This window comes from Microtus ochrogaster, unplaced genomic scaffold, assembly GCF_000317375.1.
Source record: "Microtus ochrogaster isolate Prairie Vole_2 unplaced genomic scaffold, MicOch1.0 UNK47, whole genome shotgun sequence".
NCBI lineage: Eukaryota > Metazoa > Chordata > Mammalia > Rodentia > Cricetidae > Microtus > Microtus ochrogaster.
The window spans coordinates 2701844-2714461 of record NW_004949145.1 but is presented as its reverse complement, the minus strand read 5'-3'; the positions used below and the strand labels follow the sequence as shown (position 1 = coordinate 2714461).

Here is a 12618-nt window from a genome sequence, read left to right as displayed (position 1 = left end):
TTTTTATCATCTAGTGTCCCAAGAGGCAGAGCAATGCTATTTTTGCAATGTTCCACATGCAAGGAGCCTTGAAATGGTTGAGAAACTATATGTCTGCCTCTAACTTGTCACTCAATATAGAAACATGAGCTGGTGTGATCTCTGTGAATGAAGCTCTGTACAGTAAACATAAGAGACAGAGTAGTACCTGTTTTGTTCCTCCTGTTTTGTTGTCAATTTTCTCAGTTCTGTGGTCCTAGAGGCTGACTCTCCTCACTCCTGAGAACTGGAACATTCACAATATATTTCTAATCCAGTATTACTAAATTTCTAGAGTCAGTGAAGGTGAGTCAAAAGCATTCCTTTTCTTTTAACTTATTGGCCATAATTCCAATCTGTCTTTTCACAAATGAATTTTTCATAAGTCCTCTGATATAATTTTCTCTTAGATTACATTTTTCATGACCAAATCGACTTCATTATTTAATATTTATTCAACATTCTCAATTAACATGTATTAGCATAGAAAAATATTCCATATGTACATGGTATTTGGGTGACACACAAGACATGAAAATGACATTGTTTTGTTTGAGACTTTCCTTGGGAAGATACAACACATGCATTTCTGGTCACCCCATAAAGGAAACACAGAACAGACCAAACAATGATTGCATCAATGTCCAAACCTTTGAACTAGTGGGTCTACTGAGATCACTAATAGCAGTATGGATAAGGGTTTATTTGCTGAAGCAAGAGATGACTCCAAAGCATTACTGAAAGCGCACCTCAATATGGGTGATTTTCATGAAAGCCAAAACCATAGAGCTCCCTGTACAACTTGCTGGCAGATGAATGGGTCTTGGATATCTCCTTTTAGAATTCAGCAGAAAAAGTAACTTACAGTTTCTATAGAGTGGGAAGGGACACTGGTGAATCTTGCAAGTTTCAGCCCTCCAATACATTAATGTTTGTTTACCTCTTGAGTTCCTTAGGCCTTTAAAGCTCTAACATTGAAACAGAGATGTTTTCATTCAGAGAAATAGGTCAAACAATGGACCCTGAAGAAGTAAAATTCAGAAACTCAGATCAAGAATGAAGGCGAATCACTAAATATTTAATTCTGTGTATCTTTCCACAGGAATTAATGCCAAACCTTCACTGTCTGCCTGGCCAAGCCATGTTGTTCCTCGAGGACAGAATGTGACCCTCACTTGTGACACTCACAATAAGTTTAACACAGCCATGTTGTACAAAGAGCATGAAGATCCTAAACTTCAGGTCTATAAAAGAATGGTCAAGAAAAGTATTATTTTGGGACCTGTGACCCCAGCATTTGGAGGAACATACAGATGCTATATTTATAGTTATAAAGGTCAATACCATAATGAACTCTCATCACCCAGTGAGCCTCTGAAGATCATAATTTCAGGTCAGAGATCATGTTTGCTTTGTCTTTTCAATCTGCCAAACCTCCCCAAGCTAGAATTTTTAAAACAAGTTCTAGTCAGAATCTCAGCATTATAAAGGAATGTGCTAAACATCAAATTGGAAAATATTGTGCTGTTACCAGTGTCAAATAAGTGGGAAATGGTCATAGAAAGATGGAGGATGCTGTGCATGAACCAACATAAAAATGAAAAGGACACTGGGACACTGATGGAAAGGACAGATTAAGGGAGAAAATAGCATAGGATTTCTGGGATACATAGATTGATAGCAGGTTCATACTCACAATCTCTTTATTTCTAGGAATCTACAGGAAACCTTTCCTCTTGGCCCTACCAACTCCCCTGGTAAAATTAGGAGAGAAGGCGACATTGAAGTGCCTATCAGAGATTATGTTTGATGCTTTCACTTTGACTTCACATAGAATGGGAGTAATCAAGAACTCTTACCAGCTCTCTGCAGAAGCTCATATTGGAGGGTCCCATGCCAACTTCCCAATAGGTCCTGTGACAACTGACCATGCTGGGACTTACACATGCTATGGTTCTTACAAGCAAACACCATATGAGTGGTCTGAATCCAGTGACCCTGTTGACATAAAGATCACAGGTAAGAGAGTGCTACCTGGTCACCAGCCTCTCTGTGATGCAGAACAGTTATTATATAGACAGCATGTCCTAGAAGGTGAATGTGAGAAACTTAGAAAAAGGCAGACTTGGAAATTATATTGTGGACATAGATGATGAAAACAGAGATACAAGAACAAAACATTGGTCATAGCACAAAGCACAGATACAGGGATGTCAAAGGAATCATATCTAGAAATAAAGAGAAAGGGGCAGCTTGCTGAGACTGATATGTCTCAGAAACAAGGACATCCTTCTACTAATGTTCAAAGGCCTAGAAGTTCAGAATTTTGTTTGGCTTCTTCCTCTAAAAGACACCTGTAAGAAGACCTAGACATATAAGTCTGACCTGTGTTCATGTGCTGACTGGGGTTGCTTCTACATGGGTCCTGAGGTCTTGTTACAGATGGCACCCATAGAATTTCTGTCAAGTTTGACAGTTCTTCCATTCTTGTATTTGACTAACTATTCATCAAAGAATAGCATAACCCTAGGTAATTAAGTAGACTACCAGTCACTGTCTGTTCTCTACATTTCCAAAATGTTGTCAGCCCATGTTCCAATTGCATTCACACATTCTAGGATGGGTGAAAAAATCCTATAGTGGTTACCCCTTGGATATACATAGGCAAATAATACAGAGACATGGAAATATATACAAACAGGTAGACTGAGAGAAAGATTCAAATACTAAGGAAATAGTAAGCAAGGCATGTGTGGGAAGAGAAAATCTGCAAAAAGTCTTAAGCTTGAATGGAAGATTTGAAAAACAAAGAAATAATGGCAAATATTGGATATTTCAAAGCATAAATTAGGGGGCAGATGGTAGATTATTCTTGAGCAGTAAACACACTAGGAGAAACACAGGAGGGAAGATCATCATGGCCCCTGTCCAAGGAAACAAACACATTCATGGAATATTCTGTCCTTTGAAAATAGAGATCCATTAAAACAGATATGGGGAAAAGGACAAGATATAAAAATAATTAATTAGAATGAAGTCAGAGTCTACATTTTTAATATACATGGGATTAATAAGTTATAAGTCATGAAACTGGGAACAAACCATGAGAATAGGAAGAATATTAACAAAGTGGGATGGGAAATACATATAACATGAAAGGGGATATGAGGAGAAAGGACCAGCAAAGGTGGTATAAGGGAAGTGATTGGGAAGAAAATTTACAAAATGAACTGTTTGAGAATACCTTAATGGAGTTTGTTGCTTTATATCTTAATTAAACAAAATAATAAGTACCTCTAATTAACCCATTGATTGAGAAAACATTTGGAAAAAACTAAAAGTATAAATAAGAACGATTGGGAATAAAGTCTCCCTTCTCAATAAATAAATAAATAAATTAAAAAAAAAAGAATGTAGAACTTCAGGTGAGGCTACACAATCTCCGAAGAAATAAAGCTTCACATTTTCCCTAAAAAAAAAAACAAAAAAGAACGATTGGGAAAAGGAAAGGAATCGAAATTGATGGAGAAGAAAGAATGATAGCATAAATATGATCAAGATTACATATATAAACATATGTAACAAAACTTAAAAAAAGAAGTTACAAAATGATGTAATTATAATTTAACTTCAAATTTTTAATGAAAACAAATATAAAATTTATTTGAATGTTTCATAATGAATCTGATTGCTACATAAATTAAATATCTGTTTATAAAAACAAATTAAAAATAAAAATGGTATGAACTAATGCATATAGAGTCAGAAACTGTCTAAAAGTGAGAACTGAAATAAAATATATGGGTATAGGATTGAAGTCAGAGACTCAGTAAGGTAATTTAGAAGAAAAGAGGGAGATGGGAAGACAAAGGGGGGTAGAAAAGACAGAGATAAATGTGGGGTAGAAAGAGATCACAGAAATGGAAGCAGGAAGAGAGAACACTAAGGAGTGACTGAACACTGGTAAGGAACTGCTCCTCCACTGTCTCTACCCCCTTTCTTCTAGGTTTATTTAAGAAACCATCTCTGTCTTCCCTGAGGCAACATGAGATGACATCAGGAGAGAACATGATCTTGTCCTGCACCTCTGACCATCAGTTTGACATGTTCCATCTGTCCATGAAAGGGGTGCCTCTGGGACATGGGTTGCCTGCAGAGCAGAGCCACAGTGGGACATTCCAGGCCAACTTCCTTCCTGTTCCTTTGATCCAGACAGAGACGTATAGATGCTATGGTTCTTTCAGGAACTCTTCCCATGTGTGGTCATCCCCAAGTGACCCATTGTTCCTGTCTGTCTCAGGTAAGAAAGTCTTATATGTATCTCATATCTTGTGACTAAGGAGATCCTAAAGAAACCATGTCTGAGAACCATCTTACGGATGATAGAGAGACTCTGTAACATATACATATACACAATATGTGTATATGTGTGTGTTACTAAATAAAACAATATTAATCAAAGACAAAGAGGCTATCAGCGTAAGGGAGTGTATGCAAAAGCCTAGAGGAAGGATACCTGAGATGCTCTGAAGAGAAGAGAAGAATAAGGAAAGAGATACAATTATATTTTATTTAAGAACTTTTTAAAAAAGACATGGAGTTTAAGAATGAATATAAAATTACAAAATAATAGATAAGGAGCCTCTCAAACAATCCTTATCTTGATTGGTCAGCCACACTGGGATGTGTATGTATCCATAGAGAATAAGAAAAAGGTCAGGACAGACTCATTAAGGATAAGATTGCAATCTGTTTGGACAGATCACAGATGAAGCAGCCTCCTGATCTGTCTCTCACATAGATCTCTCCACAGTATTCCTATTGACTCATCACAACTTGAAATAAACATAATGGCATCCCATGCTTACTCTCCAAATTTAAAGGACTTTGCATGTGGGGAAGGCACATAGTCTTTTGATAAACTTTTACCCTCTCCTCTCCTCTTCCCTACTCATCAAGAAATTTCACTTCATGCACCAAACCAGACTCCAAAACTAGTGAATAATTTTCCCCTTCTCTGTTGTGGAAACTTGGGGACCAAATGCTCTTGGGCTCATATTTTGACTCGACTTCTTCACATCTCAGTAGTTTTAACATCATCATCTCCTCTCTCTTATTCTTAAACTCTGCAACTCCGGAAGGTTTTAGGAGCAGCATGGGAACTGTACCCGAGATCTCCTACAAGTAAAGGGGAGAGCAGATTTAGCCCCCTTCCAGGAACAATGAAGTGCTCTTTCTAGCTCAGTTTTTTTCTGGAGAGAAGATCATAGAGCCTAAAAAAGGAAGTAAGCAAGCAGAAAGGACAATTTTATAAAAATATTACCTGTGATAGACTACACTAGACTTTACTGTAGCACTTTGGAAAAATTAGTAGTTTGGTTCAAGGGTGTTGAAGATGTAGAAGTTGTTAACCAGATTAAGTGAGCACTGGTATCAATCTCAGATTAATTGTGAGTGCCTTTATCCCTACCCCACCTCAGAATGAAAAGTCTAGCCTCAACTACTTTGTGAATTCCTATCAAAGCCCTGTGCTGCTGGAGGCTGACTCCCAGACAACAGTAACTATGAATTTGAAATTATAGTGTGGAAGTATTTTATTATGTGTGTTTGATTACTTCTCTCCTCTGAAAATGCATCAAACTTGGATCAAGAGTCTAAAGTGAAAACAATACTGAATAGACAGGTAGGTCCTCCTGAGTCTTCTCTTTGAAACAGTCTAGCACTCCTTCATTTCTGCAAGACTGTACACATACAGTATCACTTAATATTTACCTCTTTCTAGGACCCTGAAAGACAAGACATGTGGGAGGTAGCATACTTAGAATTTGAGCAAATAATCTTCAAACAACAATTGACCACTCCCATTTCCCAGATTTCCACAGAATTTTCCACAGATTCCAGTCTGTACATGGAAGTCAGGAAATGTTAAGATGAAATGAAAGATCTTCTTCACCCCATTAGTTCTCAGAGAAAGATCTTCTGTGGGGACCACACCCATTTTTCCAGCATAATCTGATAAATACAAGTGAAATAACAGCTGCAATCTGAGGGTAAAAGTTTCCTACTCTGGAACCATCCTTCATTATTCCAATATGACTCTCAAAGTGACTTTCCTTTAGTTAAAAATGTGATAGCACTCACTACCCACTCAACAGAAATGAGATCTATTGCTTAGTCCAGGGGTTTTTTTTTTCATTTCATTCTGGCCTTCCTTTATGACCTGAGTACCTGCAAATTCTAAACCTAATTAGGCTGTAAATATGATGAATGTTTCACAATTCCATATCAACAATAAGTTTGCTATTTTTATTAGTATATATTTCCAGGATGAAAGAATGACATACAACATATTATGTCTCATGACAACTTCTTATATGTCTGTATTTTAAATCATATTCACACCAATTATCCTATCTTGACTTTTTATCACTCCAGCTGTTTTCATTCAAGAAGCCCACTCTTTTTATTGATTTTCATTTAGCTCTACATTTTTCTCTGGCCTTTATCATATTCTCTTCTGTGCACCAAATGCTGTTTGTCTTCTCTCACCAGAAGCTTCTATATATTTCTTTAATATTTCAATGTGGACATCTCCTCTATTAAGAAACATTTTCTAAGATGTAATTGAGGCATGGCATCTCCTCTTTGTCACAGATTTCTATTAATATTCTGTTGAAATTTTAGCTTCTCTAAATTTAAATATTGCATGATGGAGAGAACTCATTAAGACTCAGGAAGTAAACAAAATCTCACAAAACTCAGAAAGACCCTGAGACATACATAATTGACAAGGGCCCTCCCCCAAAATTCTATGAGAAATAGAAATAGCTGAGAAGAGGCCCTCCAATGAACCAAGCCTCCAGTAACAGCTCCAGGGATGCAGCTTTAATGAGTCATCACCCAAGCTGGCAGTCACTTTTGAGACACTTATGTTCTAATAATTATCCAGTCATCCTTGTCCTGGCATTGCAGCTCTGTAATCTTAGCCTCATCATATATCTTTGATTCTCAAACTCTGCAAAAACAGAAGTTATTTAGAGGCAGAATGAAATCTTTAGGGACTCTTCATCTATAATTTTTTCACAAGAGACCCCTTTAAGTGATCAGAAAGGGTAATTTCACTTCCTTCCAAACAACAGTGAAGTGCTAATTCTAACTCTATTCATCCTGGAGGGGTGAGTGGGCCTAAAGTGTTAAGAAAGCAAGACGAAGGGAATATAGTAAACAAACACAGTGTGTGATGGAATAGTCTTGACTTCATGTTTTTTTTGGAGAATTATTGTTTGGTTCAGGGGTGTTATAGATTTATAAATTCCAAAGCATATTAGCTGAGCACTGGTGTGAATATCATGATAAGAAACAGAACGCAGGACCTGTACATAGTGTCCTGCCTATTTTCTGTCAGTGGCATAAGGCTGCTGAGAAGGAACACTCATGCCTAATCACATGAAATAGAAGTTAATTATGAGGCAAGAATTGAGGTTTCCTTTTATTGCAGTCTGTCAAGGTTAATAAATTATGCAGATTGGAGATGAAATTGTGCCAGCACTTTCCCCCTGCACAGTTCTTGGAAATGAAGGACTGCCTATCTTGGATTTTATACACTGAAGCCATAGAAACATATAGCTAAACCATTAGGCATGTTGTAGTACAGATAGTAACAGAGCCCAAGGTGTTCTGGATGGTTTCTCCTTGCCTCAATTTATACCATTTATAGCACATTCTATATTTATTCTTAGAATTTCATATGAGAAAATACAGAACACGTAGTTATATGATATATTGCAGTTAAAGGCTGCTTGTTTGTTTCCCAGCTGCCCAGACTTAAATAATTACACAGAAACTATATTAAATGCAACTGTTTGGTCAATAGCTTAGCATATTTCTAACTAGGTCTTACATCTTGAATTTACCCAATTCTATTACTTTACATTTTATCATGGACTCATGGTTTACTGGCGAGGTTCTGGCTAGCATCAGGCATCTGTCTCCTGCTGTGGCTACATGGCTTCTATCTGACTCTGACTTTTTTCCTCCTCTATCTGCTTGGAATTCCCACCTTGCTCTATTCTGTTAAGCTACTGGGTGAAACACCTTTATTCATTAACCAATAAGAGCAACACATATGCAAAAGGACTTCCCACACCAATATATGCCCTCTAGATTCTTATATTTTATTTTATTTGTATTAGTTATTTGAGAATATCAAGCTTTGATCATATTTACCCTCTTTCTTAACTCTTCCTGAATTTACCCACTCAACTCTGTTATCTCTTTTTTTTTTCTTTGGTTTTTCGAGACAGGGTTTCTCTGTGGTTTTGGAGCCTGTCCTGGAACTAGCTCTTGTAGACCAGGCTGGTCTTGAACTCACAGAGATCTGCCTGCCTCTGCCTCCCGAGTGCTGTCTCTTTTTGTCCATTAAGTTCAATTTATGATGACCAAAATTTAGGGGACGTGTGGTCTAATACTGAAGCAAGGTTAACTTACATACATGAACATTCTTGAAACTGATCCTCATAGCAGCTATCATTAACCTACAGCTCCTTGACTAGGGCTGAGACTTCATGTCCACATTCCCAGGGCATGATGGAATTTGGTTTACTTGAGTCTATAATGATTTTGTACATGTAGACACAATTGCTTTTGAGTTCATATATGCAACTGCCCTCCTGTGTGCAGGAGACACTCTTCTTGGTTGTTATCATCAACCTCATTCAGCATTTTTGGTCTAGCTTTATAACAATGAACACTTAACATTACATAGGTGGAAGTGGTATAAATGTCCCATTTAGAGCCAAGAATTCTACAGTCTTTTATTTTCTGTAGTTTGGCTAATTCTGGGTATCAGTATTGATCACCACTTATTGTAAGTATAAAGTTCCCTGATGAGGGTTGAGAGATACATTAATATAGAGTCTAAAGAAATTTCATTAGATGTCATTTTAATACTGTGTGCATTTAGCAGAAAAAAGAATATTAGGTTCTTCAACAAAAAAAAATTCCTGAAGATTAATAGTCCATTACTTATCCATCTATCATTAAATATTAAGCAATCTATTACAGATATCCTAAAACTGACATCTTATTGGTTCATATCTTCCATCAGATAATCATGGACTCCTGCATATTCTGATTAGACTGTCACTTTTCATGATTGCTGTCTTCCTAATCTTCATCATTTGTTCTTGGACCTCTGCCAAAAGGAATATTAAAAAGAGGCCAGAAAGAGACATCTAAGGAGCCTGAGAAACTGAACTTGGAGGAAAACAGGTATGTGATCTTCATTGACTTAGGCCAGGAGAGGGCCACTGAGGTAGGGCTTTACAAATAGAAAAGGTAAGTCCTTATTCTTTCCCTAAACCTTCAAAGTAGAGACTAATTCTTCACTGTATATTCACAATCAAAACAGATTAATATCTAGGAGACGGTATTTTGAAAGACAGAAAGCTAACATGAGAATGGGTAGCATAGCAAATGATAAGATGGGGCTTAGAACATAGAGATGCAGAACAGCTGACTCTGCTCTAGGGAAGAAGAGCCACCTTGGAGTTTACCGTTTCTCTCATTAAAACATCAGTATTATAAATGAGCTTGCAGAAGTGCTTTTTAGGTGTCTTTAATTACTTCTGCCACCCAAAAACTACAGTCATAAATGACCAAGGGTATGAAGTTAAAAGAACATGAAAGAAATAGATTCTCATGAACCTACCCTGTTCCATATATGATGGGTTCTACATTCCCTCATACTGTCCATAATATGTGCATACAACATCACTTAATATTTACCTCTTTCTAGGAACATGAAAGAAAAGAAATGCTGGAAGTGACATACACAGAATTTGAACAGTTGACATTCACACAATTGACCATGCCCGATACCGAGCAGCCCCAAGAATTTTGCAAAGAGATCAGTGTGGACATGGTAGTTATGAAACAATAGTCTAAGAACAAAGATTATCTGTAGCGCATGAGTTCTCAAAGAAAGTTCTGAAGAATTCTTCTGTGGAGACCACAGCACTTTTGGCAGCACAAACGAACAGATGCGATGAAACAATTATTGAAATCATAACAGAGGTCTCTAACTTCAGGATCATCCATCATTATTCCAGTATGCAACTGAATGTGGCTTTCTTTCATTTAAAAATATTATGACTCTCACTTTTCCTTAGATAGAAATCAAAACCTTTTCCTCAATCTATTGGTATTTATTTCTTTTCACTTCTACCAACCTGTAAAACCTAAATAGCTATACATTCTAGACCTACTTGAAACTGTAATCATTTGAGTATCTTACACTTTCATATCAGCAACAGACTCACTCTTTTATTAGTATACATTACTAATATGTAATAATGCTATACAACACATTGAGTCTCAACACATTTTCTCACATGAATCTATATTTTATCATAATCAAACCCAGTTATCCTATATTGGCTTTCCAATACTCCTTCTAATGTCCTTCCAGAGTCCCACATTAACATTGGGCTCTAGCATATGCTATGCTGCGTATCCAAAATGCTCTTTGTCAAAGTTGTCTCTCATCAGAAACATCCATGTGTTTCTTTAATCTTTCAATGTAGACTTTTCTATTGAGAAAAGTTTTCTAAAATATGATTAAAGTAAGGCACCATCTAGTTCTGCCAAATATCTGTTACTATGCACCTGAGAAGTTAGTTCCTCTGAGTTGAGTCTTTTGGAAGAAAAATCATTAAGGCTCAGGAGGTAAGCAAAACCCTACAAGTATCAGCAAGACCCTGAAACATACAAGACTCAAACGTGCCTCCATAAGATTTTATGAGTAAGAGCAATTGCAGAGCATAGAGGACCATCCAGTTAACCAAACCACCTGCAAGGCAGCGAGGGAGCACCAGGTGAGCCGCTTTCCTGTAGCATCACCCATTTTCTCACAAGCGTGTGGAGGTACAGACACTTTTGAGTCACCCATGCTCCCATTATTATCTTCTCATACAGGGCCATGGCTAATGTCACATGGATGGCTAACTTTACTTTTAAAAGTTTAAAATTTCTGGGGCTGGAGAGATGGCTCAGTGGTTAAGAGCATTACCTGCTCTTCCAAAGGACCCGAGTTCGATTCCCAGCAACCACATGGTGGCTCACAACCATCTGTAAAGAGGTCTGGCGCCCTCTTCTGGCCTTCGGGCATACACACTGACAGAAAATTGTATACATAATAAATAAATAAATATAAAAAAATGTTTAAAATTTCTGTGCTGAACAGAACTATAAAGCCTGCTAATGGTTCTTTTTGTAGTTGACTGGTCTTGCACAACTTTAACGAAACTGCTCCTTCAGTTTCTACAAATGAAACCTTGCTTTGAACCAGATTACCTTCTGCTTTCTTCTAGACTGAATATAACTTTAGGTCCTTGCCTTTACAAATCACCTGACTGAGGTATTTCGAAGCTGCCATTTGGAATTCTAGGTGTGTGCCTGGTGTCAGGATATGAATAAAAGCCTCTGCTTTATTAGAATGTATTGTCAGAGTATTGATTCTCTAAACAAACATGCTTGTCCATAGAACCATGATCCTGTAAGCTACCCTAATAAACTGAGTTCAGTAAAATAATCCTGGGTGGATCATTTATTGCATCTGTCATAGGTGCCCTATCTGGGATCAACAGATGTCTGCTCAAAACTCACAATAAAAAGTCAAACAATCTATGTACACAGTAACAATTTTAGATATGGTTTCTCTTGCTGGGATAAACCCTGACCAAAAGCTAATTGGTGCAAAGTATCTATTTGGATTACATATCTAACATACCCCAGATCACAATCCATTCAGTGAAGCCAAGGCCAGGAACCTGGAGGCAGCAACTGAAGCAGATGGAACAAAGTTATCACACACTGGATCATTCCTCATGCCTTGCTCAGCCTACTTTCTTATACAACTTCAGATGACCTGCCAAGCAGTGGCACCATCACAGTGGTCTAAGCCATCTCACTTCAACCATGAATCAAGAAAATGCCCAGCAGACTTGCCTATAGACAAATCATGTGGATGCATTTTCTCAAATGAGAGTTCCACTTCCCAAATAACTACAACTTGTGTGAAGTGAAAAATAATCAGCTGGAACATTACCCCCTCTATTCTCTTTTACATGTCCATGCTAGTATTGTAAAATACATCTTTGTTTGTGTGCCCCTCTGTCTGACTGTTGATTTGAAACTGGGACTTGATAAGTGCCCTCAACTTAGGGTAGTCTTGTTTCATCCTCCCAAGAGTTAAAGGTACAGGGACTGTGAGAATTTAGAAGTTGGAATTTTATTTTAAGTATCTTTAATCTAAATTCCTTTCAAGAATGCAGCAGAGAGGTTTTTGAGTGCCATGTCACTTAAAAGTTTTAGGCAGTAAAAAAAAATCAAAAGCATGAAAGTGAATACACCTAGAAATCACATTTAGCAAAATAAGCCAGATTCTGATAGGTAAATACTGCAAATTTATATGTGTAAACTAGATATAAAATTACATTTTTACTTTTTCATTTTAATTGTCTTTTTAGGTTAGCATACACAGGATTGGGTTTCATTATGACATCTGTATACATATGTATAATATTTTGTGTGTGTGTGTGT

The 12618-nt window shown here is 37.1% G+C and overlaps 1 protein-coding gene across 1 annotated transcript; it reads left to right on the top strand.

Moving 5' to 3' along the window:
* The first annotated feature begins 707 nt into the window (after positions 1–707).
* LOC113455467 (killer cell immunoglobulin-like receptor 3DL1) lies at positions 708–9958 on the top strand. The gene is made up of 6 exons (XM_026777129.1): positions 708–777; positions 1121–1411; positions 1732–2037; positions 4025–4318; positions 9222–9331; positions 9815–9958. Exons 1-6 carry the CDS (start codon positions 708–710, stop codon positions 9956–9958), a joined length of 1215 nt encoding a protein of 404 aa, XP_026632930.1.
* The last annotated feature ends 2660 nt before the right edge of the window (positions 9959–12618 follow it).